The sequence below is a fragment of the Talpa occidentalis genome, unplaced genomic scaffold, assembly GCF_014898055.3.
Source record: "Talpa occidentalis isolate TD23 unplaced genomic scaffold, MPIMG_talOcc4v2.1 talOcc4.15, whole genome shotgun sequence".
NCBI classification, from domain to species: domain Eukaryota; kingdom Metazoa; phylum Chordata; class Mammalia; order Eulipotyphla; family Talpidae; genus Talpa; species Talpa occidentalis.
Window position 1 is genome coordinate 32,817,393 of NW_023601543.1, and position 17,086 is coordinate 32,834,478.

Consider the following 17,086-nt stretch of genomic DNA (forward strand, 5'->3'; position numbering starts at 1 on the left):
GGAAGATAATTTGCTTTTTACTTCTTTGGATTCTGGAGAATGCTGTCATGATAAAGTACAAAGTCTCCAGAGTAGCCCTACAGTCCCGAGCATACGGTGCACAGAAAAATGTGCTACCTTAATATTAAACAAAGCAGCACAAATTAAAATATCAAAGGGATACCACTTTTCAACTAACAAATTGGCCAAGATCAAGAATAATGTGCATCATTAAAACAATTGGGGAAAAATTAAACAATATATACTCTTAGTAGAAATACAAAGTACCTTAATCTTTCTGGTATACAAATCCAAAGCTTTAAAAATGTTATCTTTGAATCAGCAATTACATTTGTAGGAATACGTTTTAGGAATAATTAATAATATAGGCAATGAAGTATGTATAAAGTATGTTTGAATGTCAATGGAAGATTGTGTACAGTGCTCATATGATAGAATGATAAAAATCAAACTGTACAAGATTATTTTTCCAGTTTTTAAAAGGAAGATTTATTTAACAAGTTTCACTTAGTACAATACATCTAATGGAAATCACAATACAAGGAGATTTAAATCAAAGCCTTAGAATTTCATACAAACAACACAACCAAACTCCTAAAGTATTGGTAATTACATCTCAAAATTTTCCCAGATCCTAAAAAAAAATAGAAATGTACACTCACGTGCCTTACAGGATATTAAACCAAAGAGCTAGAATTAACAAACATGCCAAATGTTTTCACTTTGAATCGTAGACACAGCTCCTATATTTGAGTTTTACAGAAAAGCATGTTTCTCAACATGCATCCAAAGTTTTCAATGTATTGTGGTATAAGAGCAACATTTAACATAAGTGAAACTGCTTTAACCTAAATACGCTTACTGCTTAGGTACACTCCTACAACATAACTAACTTGAGGAAAGCTGAAAGCTGTTTTAACAGTTATGGTCAATACTGAACTTTGTTATTACATCCTAGATGAATGTTTCAGTGTTCAAAATTACTGAGCTTGATGTTTTTAAAACAATCTTGACTTCCACTTTACAGTAAGCATGAATCACAAGCCTGTAATGCAAAACTGTTAAACTTAATTTTTGTTTTCTTAAAAAAAAAGAGAAAAAGAAAAAGAAAGAAGCTGACCAAGAGTGATCAGAATCAATTATATTTCCCATTTACCAATCATACTGGATATGCTAGACATCCCTCCCATTCTACTCAACTCCCATATATGCACAGCTTTTATTTCTGTAGTAGCTGCTCGGCACTCCTTCTCCACCTAAGCAAGGTTGGACTGATAGTCACTAGAGTTTTCCTGCAGAACTTGGTCATATCCACTCATACTGCTCTGACCACCATAGCCACCTCCATAACCACCACTCAGCTGCTGGCTAGCAGGACCCCCGTAACTGGACTGGTTGGACAAGCCCATCCCTCCCATCATTTGGCTACCGTAAGCGCCACCACTTGCCCCTGCTGTAGAATTCAAAAAGAGTTCTACGTAGCTGTGATCGTAAGCCCCCCCACTCGTTCCTGCAGTAGAATTCAGGAAGAGCTCCACATATCTGTGTTGCATATTAGCTTTGTCTTTTGCCATAGCTGCCACAGCATCTTCATGAGTAGCAAATTCAACATCTGCCTCACCAGTAACTCTGCCATCGGGTCCAATTTCAATGTGTACTCTCATGGGGTTAAGAGGGGAGAAAAAATTGTAAATATCATTCTCGGTGGCTCTGTAAGGTAATCCCCTCATGTGCACACAGTGCCCTGTAGTGCTCTGGAAACTGGACCCACCATCTCCGTATCTATGATCAGACATTCCTGAAAAACAGTAATTGAGGTCTCTTCCAAACCTATCAGATCCAAAGCCATACCCATCATTATAGCCACCATAATCATCATAGCCTCCATACCCACCGCCATAGGCACCCCGCCTCATCCTTTCAAACCCAGCCCCTCTGCCGAGGCTATTATATCCTCTGCCAGCCCCCGGCCTATCATAGGGACCCGGCCGCTGCATAGCCATAAGCTTTCGAGGGGGGTCATAATGGGTTCGGACTTCAGCTCGGCTACTCTTGAAGATTTCAATGTATCTGTGCCCTATTCTTTCCTTGTGTTTCTTTAAGGCCTTTTCAGCTATCTCCTGGGAAGCAAACTGCACAAAAGCCTCCCCTGTGCTCCGCCCCTGAAAGTCCACCGGCAGTGTCATCCCATTTGGCACAATTTCCAACCCTGAAAAAAACTGAACAATCTCCTCCTTGCTACAGCCAAATGGGAGTCCTCTAAGGCGGACGAAGCCATCGTTGGCCGTGTCAGGACTATTTGGACCTGTGTGCTTCAACACCCAATCCATTTCAACACTGTTGGACTTGAATACTTCGACATATCTGTGTCCCATGGTTTCTCTGTCCTTCTTCAAAGCCAGTTTCACTTCATCTTCGGATTCAAGTTCGACAAATGCTTCACCACTCGGTCTGCCTTCTCTGGTGTAGATGAAACGAATACCTGATGTACCATTTTGGATTTTGCAGTCGGAGAAGAAGCGCATCACTTCATCAGCTGAGCAGGACCAGGGCAGGCCCCTGACCTTCACCACGAACCCCTCCCTGCCTTCCGTGCTCAGCATCATGGTGACTGTCGGGTTCTTGGTGGCAAGCTGGACAAGGCAATTTCGTTATGGCTGAAAAAAATTAGAAGATCATTGTCATGGGAAAATGTGCACAACACAGTGAGAGAAAAAAAGTCAACTGTTAATTAAATCAAACAAAATTCAATCACCCTGATAGCTTCTCTGTAAGACATTCAGATGAATAAAAAGACTAGCCAAATGTCTAACTCACCCATCATCTACTTAATATTTATTTATTCATTCAGTATCTATTATGTGTTAGATACCGTTAATGGTGGTTATTCTGGAGTGGTAAGATTATAGGAGCTTTTTGCTTCAGGCAATTTTTGTTCTTTGGACATCTCTGTATGTTCTAACTTTTTTGCATCAACCATTTTATTACCACCATAGTCAGAAGATAAGAAGTCATAAAAAATTAATAGCAAAATCAGTAGAAGACATCACAAATAAAAGATGGCCATATCAGATTACATAAAAAATGAAAAGCTTCATATAAAGAACTCATGCAAATTGACAAAATCAGGAAAATATTAAAGCCTAAGAGATAAGTGGAAAAAAACATTATGGGGAATTCACCCATTCCTTTTACATTTTTCAGTTTTCAGGTCCAGTACTTTGGCACAAAGATCAGTAAGCCCAGAAAGAGCCTGTGGTCCTATAGGAGCACTGTGTCTTTACTGAAAACACAGGGCAAATAAATGCTATTCTGCTATGGCATAATTCTGTGCAGGGAGGTAGGGTGATATAAAGCAGAGACTGGCTGGTGAATTTCTACCAGTTGGCAGCAGAACAATTAAATAAAACAGACTAACCTGGTTCAGGGATCCATGAGCAGATTTTTAAAACTACGATGGTGCATAAATAAGAGGCCAGGCAGGTGATTAAAAAAAGCTGGTAAGCTAAGAGATCAGACCCCAAAAGCATCATTTGATAGACAACTGCTCAAGAGCCATTTAAGGGTTTTAAACAGGGGAGGGAGTGGAGTGGAGGGGAGTGACGTCATCAGAACCCTTTCAATAGATCACCCTGGCAACACTGTGGAACTCAAACAGAGGGGTAGGGTTAGAACTCCAGTCTCTTAGAAATAATGTTAAGGGATTCACCTAAGGCAATAGCAGTTTAAAAGAAGGGAGGAAAGATGTGCTCTTTCTTAATACATTCAAAGTAGGGGAATCTGTGGGATTGGTAACTGATTAAATATAGAGGGACTACAGATATGAGGATACAGGACAGAAATCTAGGAAATGTTCAAACTTTATCAATCATCAGAAATTAAAGTTAAAACTAGAATTAATCACCATTTTTCACCCATCAAGATAGTGAAAATGAACCAGCAGGGCCAGCCAAGTCAAAGCTGATATTCAGGATTAGGGAACTAATGCACTCCCAGGGAGTGGAAGTTGATGCAGGATCTCTGGAAAGCAATTTAGAACTCTGTATATTACCTTTTGACAGTAAATCCACTTCAGGATAAGTGCCCTGAGGAGGATGTGAAATTCATACAAGGATCTAGGGAGCTCAATCTTCTTTGGGAAGTATTTTATTAAGAAAGCTAAAATATTACACAATTTAAAACTTTAAAAAATCACTTAATAAACTACTTAATGATCTCAAGTCACCCAAGATCCAGCTACTTTATAATCTCAACTATGTAAAATATATGTACACATATCATTTGACCATGCCAGAAGTCCTTCCAGGAACCTGGTCAACAGAAAATACAAATGTTCACTGCAGCACTTTTAGTAATGGCAGAAAATAAGAAACCTAACTATCCATCGAAGGGAGATGCTGAATGAATAATTTATCCTAACAATGCTATGCAGCTGTTTAAATAAAGGTGTGTCCTGACTTAAGAATATTTCCAAAATATATTAAATGGAAGACTATATAATAGTATGATCACACTTATCGTAACATAGAATCACGTATGTAAGAACATGGGACAATCTGGAAGGATAAAATACAAATACAAACTTGTTTTTTGACAAAAAAAGAACCGGAGGGAAAGTGGATTTTCACTTTTTACCCTATATACTTCTGTATAGTTTTAGTTTTTAAAAAGCACTATCATTAGAATAAAAAAAGTTAGAAAAATATGTATGAGGAATATGTCAAAAGTTAATAGTAGGTACACTAAGTGGTAGGCTTATGGCTTTTTCAAATTTTTAGTACAGTGTTATTTTTCCATAAAGACGGTCATTTTATTTCAGCAAAAAAAATTAAAAAGCTTGCTTTTCTGGGCATTAGCATAGCAAATTTTACAAAAGTTTCCAATTTTGTATGGGACAGTTTCTGTGACGTGGTCTGGGGAGCCTGGGTTTCTTGGAAAGAAAGTACAAAGTGTATTAACTGCCCTAAAACTACAGTGAGGATCCAATTCGACCGACATTTACTAATTGCCGATGTGTCTGGTACACAGCATCTGCAGTGGCAAGTCTCTCCATAACCCATCTTTAGGCCTGAGTGACAGATTTACCGACCGGTTTTGCGCTTGCCTTATCTCTGGGATGACCCACCCCATTTACTGCCCCTGCGGCACTCGAGTAGGCCACACCGCCCCCTCTGTAGTGGCTGGGAGGTTCTGCTTCATTAAGGCATCTCCTGGGGAGGCGACGAAGGCGACGGGGACGCTTGTCTTCAGTAGGGACCCTGAAGGCTTCCATTTGTGAGTTAACAATTTGTGTATTTATGTGTGTTATACACATACTTTTTACACAACATAGTGCTGAGTAGCTATCTCGGAGTGGTGGATTACGTGTATTTTTTAAATTTACAGTATACTATTATTTTTCGAATGTTCGAAATTGAACGGGTAGACGGTTGTGAGAAGCCCCCAAAAATGTTATTTAAATATTCAACTCCGTAAAAACGTTTATTGGGCGCCTCCGTCAGACACGCATTTCCCCAGATATGACTCTACAAATATAATTTACTTGGTGCCTCCCCCTACAGACAGACAATCAGGCGGTGGAAACCGAGTACCTGAATGGATGGACCAACTCTCAGAACCCTGGTCTCAATATCTGTTTTTTCCTCATCTAGGACCGTGGTTTTCAAACGTTCCTCACCTTACGGTTCCACTTAAGGGTCCCCTGAGGCCCGCCCAGACAGACAGATACGGAAAAACATCCACAGTCACGAACGTCCACCATTTCCCCACCAGGCGCAGCAAAGGCGGTTTCCCGGCACTGAGGTGGGGGAGGGGGAGCGGGGGAGGGGAAAGCGGGGAAAGAAAAGGCGGAGGCGGCCCGCGGACCCCGTTTTTGGTCTTCATTATCACCACCCCCGGGCCCCCCGTTCCCACCCACACACCAACCTCTAAAGATACCGGATAATTTTCCTCCTTCTTCCCTCAAACGGCTATAGCGAGACGATAGACGACGACCAGAACTACTTCTGCTCACGTAAGCGATTGATCACGTGAGCACCTACGTCATGTGAGATCTCGGTCACGTGAGCCACTCTCGCTTCGACTCGGGATCGCTAAAGTGCCGCACTTCCTTCTGGTTAGGCAATGGGGCGGGCCCAGAACCAAGAAAGGCAGCGTGCGATTGGTAGCCGTGCATCTTACGTGACTGCTCATTGGTCCATTTTGGGGGATAACCGTCCCAGTTGCCCGAGAAACAAGAACGTCATGTCTTAATAACCCACCTGTGATTGGTCCGCCCCTCAGGTTAAACTTAAAAGCCCAGGTTACCCGCGGAAATCTGGCTTGCGCGATGACTACCGAGAGGCGGCTGGGGTGCTGCTCCCGGCCGCTGTGCTCCGCGCTGGCTGCTCGCTTCCTGGCCCTGGTTCTCTGGGGCTTGTTGGGGGCCAGGGCCCTGGACAACGGCTTGGCGAAGACCCCTGTCATGGGCTGGCTGCACTGGGAGCGCTTCATGTGCAACGTCAACTGCCAAGAAGAGCCGGAGTCCTGTGTCAGGTATTAAAAAGGAATAGGTGTCCGTTTCCCTTCACCTGTCCTTGGGGATTGCCGACTGTGTCAGGCCTGGAAGTCCTCAGCGGAACATGTGAGCCCCTTGGGAGGGAGCACTTCCTTACAGCTGTTTTGTTTGTTTTTTTTTTAATCCTCTTCAAACTTCCTTGCCTGGGCACCAGGCGTAAACTTCGCGTGACCCCTCCTGGGGTGGACATCCGCTCAGCGAACCCGGCTTCTCTCACGCGCTCATTTGCTAGGGACTTGGGTCTTCTACTATCCGATTCTATTCAGCAGCTTGTGAGCTGCTGCTCTGCTTTTGCCATGTCCTTGCTGGAGAAACGGGGAGCTAAAGGACTAAAACGAAACGCGTGCTATTTCTTCTCCTTTTTGGTTCACAGTTTCTGGGCTGTAATTCGAGGTCTTCAGAGAGAACTTGTAGTTTCTGGGAACTTCCCACACCCCTGTCCTTGAGTGTTGCCTCAGTCTAGGAGGTTGATCTGGGGGAACTTTTACATGGCAAAGTAAGAGATTAGACAGGGATTGGAATCTGTGTGCTCTACACATTCCTTTTCTGTAAATTGGGGTAACAAACAACTCTTACCTCACAGAGCTGAGTCAAGAGGATCTAATAGTTCTCATCGCACACAGGTGAGCTTTCGATGAGTTAACCCATTTAAAGTGGATAACACAGTGCAGTGCATGACCCTTCAATTTAAGCATCATAGAGCAAATGTTCTTAATCTGGAATCCATGGGATGATACATCCCAGTCCCCCAGTCCCATAAATATCTTTCCAAATAAAGTCAAAATATTGATCAAACATCATTAAATTAATTGGCCTAATTGGTAGTTGTCTTATTATTGCATCTGATTATAAAACTCTAATGCATAGTTATTGCAAAAACTGGATAGTAGAGTATAAAGAAAACAAAAATTTCCCAGATTCCACCATCCAGAAATAATCATGGTTAAGATAATAATCTAGAATCTTGCAAACTTTTTTCTATGTAAATAAATCACAGATTTTTTCCATCCTTTTCACTAAAAATGAAATTATGTTTATGTCTGGGATGGTTAACAAGACTCTGAACTCCACATACCTGGATTCAAATTCTAGCACATCTTCACTTAGCCAATAATCTTGGGCAAATTAATCGCTCTATCTAAACGTAAGTAGAGTACAGTGCTTGGCACAGAATGAAAGCCTCAGAAATGCAAATTGTGTCTTATACTGTAATTTATTTATGCAATCTTCTGTTGATAGCTCCTCAGGCTCTTCAATTTTTCATTATTGTGAACAACACCATCTGGTTGTTTTTTCATTTTTTCTTAACACCTTCTGATTGTTTCCCTATGTGTCTAATGACTCTGTCCAAGAGTATGCTTACTTTGTTCCATGTCAAACAATCTTCCCTAAAAGTTTTACAAATGCTCATTCCCTACAACAGTGTATGAGAATGCCTGTTTTCTCCACACTCTGGAGAACACTGCATTTTTGTCATACTTTTAACACTTTGCCAGTCTGGTAGACCATATTTTTACTTTCATTTTTTTAAAGCTTCTTGCCTTTTTTTTTTTTTAAGATTTATTTATGATTACAAGAACTGGGGTACAGGCCAGAGGTGTGGGAGGTGAGAGGCTCCACCAGAGACAGAGCGGGAAACAGAACAGGCAGACAGGCCAAAGTACACTGCTGAGGGGAGCAGCGGGGGAGTCAGGAGAGGTCTGTTGCGCCATGTGGGTAGCTCCCTGGCTGGGGATCGAACTCATGTTGCAGAGGCTATGGAGAGCTTCACAGCGACACACTCAACCCCTTGCACCACCAGAGAGGCCCCTATTTTCATTTTTTGATTACTAATAATGTTGAACTTTTTTTATATGTTAAATTTACTTGCATGGTTTCTCATAAATTGCCTGTTTGTGTTCCCTATTATTCGATTGGAATGCCTTTTTTTGGTTATATGCTGTGAATATGTTGGTTTTGTCTATAAATTGGTTTTGATAATTTTGTTGAAGCATATCAGTTTTTTCCTTTATCATTTCTGGCTCTGGCATCATGTTGAGCAATTCCTGAAGATGATATAGTTACCTACATTTTTTAGTATTTTTATGAATTTTTATTATGTCTATAAGGAATGCCACTTTTTTTTTTGTATTTTTTAAAAACATTTATTTATTTATACAAGCACTGGGTACTGTCAGAAGTGCGGGAGGGTGAAGAATTTACCAGAGCCAGAGCGGGGAACAGAACAGGCAGACTGACGAAGTACACTGCTGAGGGGAGCAGCAGGCGCGGCAGGAGAGGTCTGCCGCACCTTGTGGGACCCTCACTGGTGGCCGGGGATTGAACCGGCGCTGCAAAGGCTGCGGGCAGCTTCTCAGCCCAGCGCTCAACTGTTGTGCCACCAGGGGAGGCCCCAATGCCACATTTAATATGTACTAAATTCTGCGGTACTTGATGACTGGAAGGATCTCCGAACTTTAATTCCCTTGATCTGTGCATAATCTTTTAGATGTCAGGTTCCGTAAAAAGTCCCTTTCGGGGGTGTTCAGGGTTTTATTAAATAGGTAAAGCTGCATAGGAAGAATTTTTCTTTTCTTATCCAAGAGGAGAATAATGTCTCCTCATTTATTCCAGTTGCTTAGGAACATCATAGGTTTATTCATATGGGTCCTGCAGATTGTCTTCAATTTATCGCTCAGAAGTTTAGGTTTGGCTGTTGTTCTTGTGAATGGTATCTTTCCCTCCTCTTACTGTTGATGTCTGTGGAAGCTGTTAGTTGATTGTATCAGCTTTGTAGTTCCTTAACCTGCTGATCTTCTTCATTCCAATAGCCTTTTCATGTATTTTTCATTCCTTTTGTAATTGTTGGGGTTCTGAAAGTGGACATATTAAGAGAGAGGAGGGAGAAGAGCCCAGCCCATTTTACCTCATTGTGGTTGTGATTACTGCCAAACTATGACTAGGTTGAAAAATAAGAAATGTAAAGCCTCAAGGTGCCTTGCAAATAAGAGGTACCCAAGTGTTCGTTTAATGAGTTGTCATGATTCTTGGAATCTCTCTTTCAGTGAGAAACTTTTCATGAAGATGGCAGATCTCATGGTCTCAGATGGCTGGAAGCATGTAGGTTATGAGTACGTCTGCATTGATGACTGTTGGATGGCTACCCAGAGAGATAGTGAAGGCCGACTTCAGGCAGACCCTAAACGCTTTCCTGGTGGGATCCGTCGCCTAGCTGATTATGTGAGTTTATAGATAACTCTTTTTTTCAAACAAGATACTCTAATCACTTCTGCACCAAAGCTTGTTTAGAAGTACCTTAAATACCTTTGTTATCTGAACATTGAATTATAAAACTTATCAGGTAGAACTTTCATCCCATCAGCAGATAAATGTTTTGTAATAGCTCTTGAGGCCCATTTTTTGCTGAAACTACCGAATTCTCCAGGAGGAAAAAGAAACTTGGTTCTTGACATATGTGTGCATATATTTCCACATAGTCTGTGAACACCTATTGCAATTGTACTGTAAAGTGGAGGGTTTTTTTTAAAAGATTTATTTAGGCATACAAGGACTGCGGTGTAGGCCAGAGGTGCGGTGGGTGAGAGGATTCACCAGAGACAGAGTGGGGAACAGAAAAAGCAGATTGACTGAAAAACATTGCTGAGGAGAGCAGCAGGTGAGTCAGGAGAGGTCTGCTGTGCCATGTAGGTCAGCTCCCTGTCTGGGGATCAAACTCATATTGCAGTGGCTGGAGATAGCTTGATAGCGCTGCGTCTTTGTTACAGGGCAGGGAGAGGGGCACCCCAGATCCCCCAAACCTGCCTGCTCTAAATAGGTTCTGCCATCTACTGCATCAACACAAAACATATAAGACTTTAATGGAAAGGAACTTTAATACAATTAGTAAACAATACAGAAAAGACAATATATTTTTTAAATCAAGCACCCAAAGTTACCCATACCCTCTTGGTAAAAGTCCAGCCAAACGGGATTGGCCCAGAGCAAGGCCCCAAAACCTGCCACAAGTCTAAAGCATCTTCCAGTGGGGACCCACAGAAAATGATCAGAATCAACCAGACAAGTCTGGGAGGAAAAGAGCAAAATCAAAATCAAGATAAAAGTTGCCGTTTTTATCCTCCCCACGGGTCTCTCACCCACATCTGTTTCACCCAGTCCACGACCAAAAGGCAAGTGTAGTTTCTTCACGTGTCTCTCTGCTCCATGTGCCTCCTCCAGGTCTCCTTCTGGCTCTCCATCCTGCTTCCTCCTTTCTCAGTCTCCTCTCCAGCTTCCTCTCTTCTCTTTAGCTCCACCCTCCTTTGGGTGGAGCAGGGAGCCTGGAACTTCACCTTTTCTTGGGGACCACCCTGTTACATCTTTAACCCCTGCGCCACCAGGAGGCCCCTAGAGTTCCAGAAGATAGAAGGAGTATGTTCTGGAGATTGTTAACAGATGCACTAGAGCCAGACACTAGTTAAAGCTGATGAAGACATATCAAGTACTCTTGCTCAGGACAGAGCCACGCTGGTTTGCTAATACAACAAAGACAAGTGAAGATTTATGGTGTACAGAATATGGTGGGGGCAGGGGGGTCAGCAGATAGAAAATTACTGAGAGGAGACCTCTAGGAGGGAGGATTCTTGCTAAAGACAGACTAAGACATTATCAAGGGAAGGGAGAGGGACTTAGTGGGGTTCTTGATAAATCTGGACATGAAAGGCCAAGGTTGGGGCCTTATTGAGAAGATGACTCAGAGGAGCCTAACTGTAGCTTAGTCAAGGATGAGAATATTTGTCCAGATAAATGTATAATTACCCTGGAAAGGTAACTCAGGATCCCCTCAGAGGAAGATTAGAGTGACTGATAGCTTTCTCTTCAGGTCTGTTCTGGCGCTTACATGTGTAGTTTGAACTAGCTCAGCAGATTGAAAAATTTGCTCTTTGTCTCCCAACAGACTCATCTGGATAATTTTATGGGCTAGTAAAAAAAAAATTCAAAATGGGTCACTTCTATATCGGGTGAAGTATAACTCAGTTCTGACCCCAGGCTCAAGTGTTTTTTTCTACTTTATGATTGCCTTTCTCTTATGGTGGTAACTTTTTTCTCTCATTACAGGTCCATAGCAAAGGATTGAAGCTAGGGATTTATGCAGATGTTGGAACTAAAACCTGTGCAGGCTTCCCTGGGAGTTTCGGATACTATGACATTGATGCACAGACCTTTGCTGACTGGGGAGTTGATCTGCTAAAATTTGATGGTTGTTACTGTGACAGTGTGGCACATTTGGCAGATGGTATGTTTCATTCAAGAGATTTAGCCATGAACAAAAGGGAGAACTTTGAGACCAAGGTAACTGAACATCCAAAGAACTAATCTTAACATCCTAAATACCCCAGTCATATTGCTAGAAATAATTATTCTCAGTGTGCCAGACCTCCTACCTCTTCTCTCAGTGCATTCATTCATTCATTTATTCATTGTCTGTAAAACCCATGCATGACTAACCACAGCTCATATTGTCCACTTTTAATTCAAGAAGTTTCTAAGAGTCAGTTATGACTAGTAATTGTAACTCTGAACCATCAATTGGGAAAGTATCCAGAATTGCAGTCACAGAGAAAGCAAGATCTTCTTTTCTGCCTTTCCTCAGTACATGCACAGTCCGGCTGTCCCTCCACAGAACAATCCCAGCAGTTGGCAAAGTATTTAGACACAATGTAAGCACAGAGGAGCTAGCTGTCTCTGCTGCTGGTTTAAAAAGTAAACATGGTCCTTCCAGACAGCATTTTAAAAATATACAGCCCCACCTAGAAAGTCCCTTTTTTCCTCTTATTTTACCCATTGTTTCCTCATACAGGTTATAAGCGTATGTCCTTGGCCCTGAATAGGACTGGCAGAAGCATTGTGTACTCCTGCGAGTGGCCCCTTTATACATGGCCTTTTCAAAAGGTGAGCTAGTGAGCAAAAAATCCAATAGTCGGGCCTCCCCGGTGGCGCGGCGGTTGAGTGCTGGGCTGCGAAGCTGCCCGCAGCCTCTGCAGCGCTGGTTCAATCCCCACCTGCCGCCGAGGGTCCCACATGGCGCACAGACCTCTCCTGCCTCACCCGCTGCTCCCCTCAGCAGTATCCTCCATCTGTCTGCCTGCTCTGCTCCCCGCTCTGGCTCTGGTGAATTCTCTTACCCTCCTGCGCATCTGACTGTACCCAGTGCTTGTATAAATAAATAAATCTTTAAAAAAAGTAAAATAAAATCCATTAAAAGAAATCCAATAGTTTTGCTGATAGGTTTTTAGGACATGAGAACAGAGGAGAGACAGATGTCTCCTTCAAAGTCCAACCCTGCTGAACAATCTCACCCTACCACCTCTCCTAGGTGCCAAACACTTCTTACCAGTCCCACTGCTGTAGTTGCAGTCCAAGCTGCCATCACATGGGACGTCATATTTGATTCTTTGTCTCACCAGTGACATCCTGTCTACCGGCAATCCTGTCAGTACTGTCTCCAAAATATATCCCGTGTCAGCCCATTCCTTTCCATCTCTGCTGCTTCACTCTGGTCTTCCCAGCCGCCATCAGTCTGATCTACTTCCACTTTCCTTCTACCGCCATCCATTTTCCAACAAGCATCAGTGAGCTTGTTAAAATGTAAATGGAGCCCTATCCCTCCCCTGCTTACAACCCTTAAATGGCTTTCCGTTCCACCTGACATAAAGTCAGATGCCATCAATCTCGCCCTGATCTGTCACTGCAGCCTCATTTCCCACAGTCCTCCCCTCACAAACCTATTTTCTTTCTGTCCCTCAAAACACCCAAACTTATTGCTCCCTTGGGCCTTTACACTTGCTTTTTGTTTTCTGCCTGGTAATTCTTCCCCCAAGATATTTTTAAATAACCACCCCCTTAATAACATTGAGTTATCAGATCAAGTGCTACATACTCAGATGGGTCTTCTCTAACTCTGAAATAACCCTCTGTTCCTTTATCACATTAACCTGTGGTTTCCCTCCCAGAGCTTGGCACTATATGGAATTATTTGTTGATTTGCTTATTGCCTGTCTCCCCCACTAGAATGTAAGCTCCAGGAGGCCAGGGACCTTCTCTGACTTTATCACTCTATCCCTAGCATATGGTGTTGCCTAATTATTTATAGATTGAATCCCTGTTACTTCTAATCTCTGCAAAATGCCTTCAGCTCTTACCTTCTTAAACCTGCCTGTCTGAAAACTTTAGTCATCCCATTAACAAATTATATGGCTGTGATTTAGTTTGCCTTGTTACTGAGTGCTATATAATTTTGCAACTTCTACTTACTGATACCATTTTAGTTATATTTGTTTATAAAAATAATACATGTTCACTGTAGAAAACTGAAAATGAGTGAGAAAAAAATTAAAAACCTATAATCCCAATTCCTTAGCATATGGTAAATTTCCCGCAAAAACCATATTAAGGCTGTTTAATTAGGAATTTTAAGTTACATGGCCTATTTCTGAAGCAAACTTCTTACAATGAAATTCCAGTGTAATAAGGATTTAGTTCTCATGGAGACCTTTAACCTATAAAGAGGCTACAAGTGTCTTCTTTAAACATGACTGTTTTCACCTCACAAATATGTTAGAAGTAAACAGAAGTAATTTGTTTTCATAGCCCAATTATACAGAAATCCGAGAGTACTGCAATTACTGGAGAAATTTTGCTGACGTCTATGATTCTTGGCAAAGTGTAAAGAGTATTTTGGACTGGACATCTTCTAACCAGAAGGGAATCATTGATGTTGCAGGACCAGGGGGCTGGAATGATCCAGACATGGTAAGAACCTGAGTGCACCTTCTTCAAGCCCCTGCAGTAGGCCTATGTTATCTTGGTGACATTCAAGTAAGTGGAAGGGAAAAGTCCTGGGAGCAGGCTTGAAGTGCGGTTTCTCAGAGCAGGGTGCCATGGATAGTGGCTTCTCTGTGTCGAGGCCACTTTAAAGAATGTCCCATTATCTCTGATTTGAATTTTTTACTCTGTTGCAGTTAGTGATTGGCAACTTCGGCCTCAGCTGGGATCAGCAGATAACTCAGATGGCCCTCTGGGCTATAATGGCAGCTCCATTACTTATGTCCAATGACCTTGGAAACATCAGCCCTCAAGCCAAAGCCCTCCTTCAGAATAAAGATGTAATTGCCATCAACCAGGACCCCTTGGGCAAGCAGGGATACCAGCTTAGAAAGGTATAGCAAAATGTGTTGTACTGGGGAAGATGGGAATTGGGCAGGAGCATGTTCTGCCTTTTTGTTTACAATTAATTGGAAGTTTATTTTGGGTGTGCATTTTGAGGGGACTCTATCCCAAGTTTGTCATCTGTGTATTATCTGTCACATATTAAGGATAGGCACTGATCTTTTGCAAATGCTTTATAATTTTGATATATAATCAATAATGAGGCTGCTTTTTGCTTATTGATGCTACAGGGTAATTTTTAAATCTTTCCTATAAAGCACTCAATAATTGACAATAAGGCTGAAAATCATAATTAACAAGGCAACTTAATGGTAGTTAACCATCACACTCATTTTCTCGGCTTCCTTTCCAGGAGGACAATATTGAGGTGTGGGAACGACCGCTCTCAAACTTAGCCTGGGCTGTGGCTATGGTAAATCAGCAGGAGATTGGTGGACCTCGTTCTTACAGCACCTTGGTCACTTCCCTGGGCAAAGGGGTGGGCTGTAACCCTGCCTGCCTGATCACACAGCTCCTCCCAGTGAAGAGAAAGCTTGGACTTTATACATGGACTTCACTGTTAAAAACTGAAATAAATCCCACAGGCACTGTTTTGCTTCTGCTAGAAAATACAGGCCATACTCATTTAAATTAAGAAAATTTAATTTGTTGCTAGTGACTATTATGTCTTGTCCTTTTTCTCCCATTCCCACTTCAGCTGTGTTGCTATTCCTCGAATCAAATCTCCTAGTTAATTCTACTCAGCTATTATAAAGACGAAATCTTGTCATTTGCAACATGGATGGACGCTAGGGGGTAATAGGCTTAGTTAAGTAATTCACTCGTGTGGCATAAAGGAATAAAATGAACAAAGGAAAAGAAACTTCTATAAATCCAAATTAACGGTCACCAGAATGAAAGGGGGGGTGTGTGGATAAATCTGGTCAGTTCTATGGAGACGATGGAATTATGACGTAGTGATCATATTGTAATATATACAGATGTTGCTTTATGATGATGCACACCTGAAACCTGTTATAGACCAATGTTACCTCAATAAAAAAAAATATTTTCACAGTGAGCATTTTAAAAACTTCTAACCATGTCTAAAGAACATCTGGGGAAAGGATTGCAAACTGTTAACAGCTGTAAATCATTGGGTACTTACCGTGTTCCAAGCACTGGTGTAGCTGCACAGAGTACTGGCTCCTTTTAATGCTTACCCAAACCAAGTACTGATCTGCTTTAGTAAATGTGGCCAGGATTTGAAACCAGGCTCTTAACCCTTAAACAGAGGTGTTTGAATGGCACTTAGACGAAAGGGAGGATAAAAGTGAATCTCTCAATTTTAGGACAATAAATAACCAAGCAGTAATAACCTTCAGAAATGGGAGATTTAGATCTGGAAGCAGTCAGCCTAGTTCTTTTGCCTTAAGACCAGCATGTATAGTGTGAACTTCAAGCCTGTTCCATTACACCCCGTCTTACATCAGCAAAAATAGAAATGCATCTCAACCATCTGGAATGTATGACAGTTCAAAAACAGGGCAAGAAACACCCACTCAATACATAGCACACATAACAATTACTTTGCCTATCAGGTAACTTTAGTAAAACTGGAGGCCTACTCATTGGTCAGCTGATAAAATGCAATGAAATTGATAAGCCCAGACTTACATTTCATGGAGATGCACTTCTGGTTACTAGCATTTGCAGTCCAGTTTTTTCACCATCCGGTTTTTCTGCTTAAGTATAAGGAGCTAAACATTAAGAATGAAGTATGTGGGCCTCCCCGGTGGCGCAGTGGTTGAGCGCTGGGTTGTGAAGCTGCCGCAGCCTCTGCAGCACCAGTTCGATCCCCGGCTGCTCCCCTGCCCTGGGGAGGAGGGTCCCATATGGCGCGCAGACCTCTCCTGCCGCCCGCTGCTCCCCTCAGCAGTGTACCTGGGTCCTTCTGCCTGCTCTGCTACCCACTCTGGCTCTGGTGAATTCTCTCACCCTCCTGTGCTTCTAACTGTACCCAGTGCTTGCATAAACAAATAAATAAATCTTTAAAAAAAAAGAATGAAGTATGTGGTATAAAACAGGAAAAGGATGTAAAACTTTCCAACTGCTGGGCATTTTAAGAAATGGGTGATATCCCTGATTCTATTGGTAAATTCTTTCACTAGACATTCTTTAACATAAAAGTAACTTGTCAACTTCAAAATTTGATACAGTATGAAGGTAAGAGCAAGTATTCCATAGTACATGTAGTATGAATAAGCCATAATGCCTCAACACATGATTTTGGAAGCAAAAGTATGAGAGACAAATTTCCCTATGGATGTCATTGTTACTGACTTT

General features: G+C 42.0%; 2 protein-coding genes across 4 annotated transcripts; one reads left to right on the forward strand and one right to left on the reverse strand.

Moving 5' to 3' along the window:
• Positions 1-464: 464 nt before the first annotated feature.
• HNRNPH2 (heterogeneous nuclear ribonucleoprotein H2) lies at positions 465-6,079 on the reverse strand. 3 transcript variants are annotated; one of them, XM_037512194.2, is made up of 2 exons: positions 5,938-6,079; positions 465-2,657 (listed from the first exon to the last, which is right to left on the reverse strand). In XM_037512194.2, exon 2 carries the CDS (start codon positions 2,604-2,606, stop codon positions 1,257-1,259), a length of 1,350 nt encoding a protein of 449 aa, XP_037368091.1. In that variant the 5' UTR covers positions 2,607-2,657; positions 5,938-6,079; the 3' UTR covers positions 465-1,256. The 3 variants fall into 3 exon arrangements, with proteins under 3 accessions (XP_037368091.1, XP_037368090.1, XP_037368092.1); XM_037512193.2 differs by having other exon boundaries at positions 5,926-6,079; XM_037512195.2 differs by lacking the exon at positions 5,938-6,079 and adding an exon at positions 5,678-5,803 and having other exon boundaries at positions 474-2,657.
• GLA (galactosidase alpha) lies at positions 6,077-15,411 on the forward strand. Its single transcript, XM_037512196.2, has 7 exons — positions 6,077-6,534; positions 9,601-9,775; positions 11,651-11,828; positions 12,393-12,484; positions 14,183-14,344; positions 14,554-14,751; positions 15,114-15,411. Exons 1-7 carry the CDS (start codon positions 6,329-6,331, stop codon positions 15,393-15,395), a joined length of 1,293 nt encoding a protein of 430 aa, XP_037368093.1. The 5' UTR covers positions 6,077-6,328; the 3' UTR covers positions 15,396-15,411.
• The last annotated feature ends 1,675 nt before the right edge of the window (positions 15,412-17,086 follow it).

Bases quoted from the DNA above. Each gene is read 5' to 3' on its own strand.
- HNRNPH2 (XM_037512194.2), bottom strand. From the start codon at position 2,606: ATGATGCTGAGCACGGAAGGCAGGGAGGGGTTCGTGGTGAAGGTCAGG.
- GLA (XM_037512196.2), top strand. From the start codon at position 6,329: ATGACTACCGAGAGGCGGCTGGGGTGCTGCTCCCGGCCGCTGTGCTCC. The intron at 9,776-11,650 runs GTGAGTTTATAG...CTCTCATTACAG, and splicing joins TCCGTCGCCTAGCTGATTAT to GTCCATAGCAAAGGATTGAA. The intron at 14,752-15,113 runs GTATAGCAAAAT...CTTCCTTTCCAG, and splicing joins AGGGATACCAGCTTAGAAAG to GAGGACAATATTGAGGTGTG.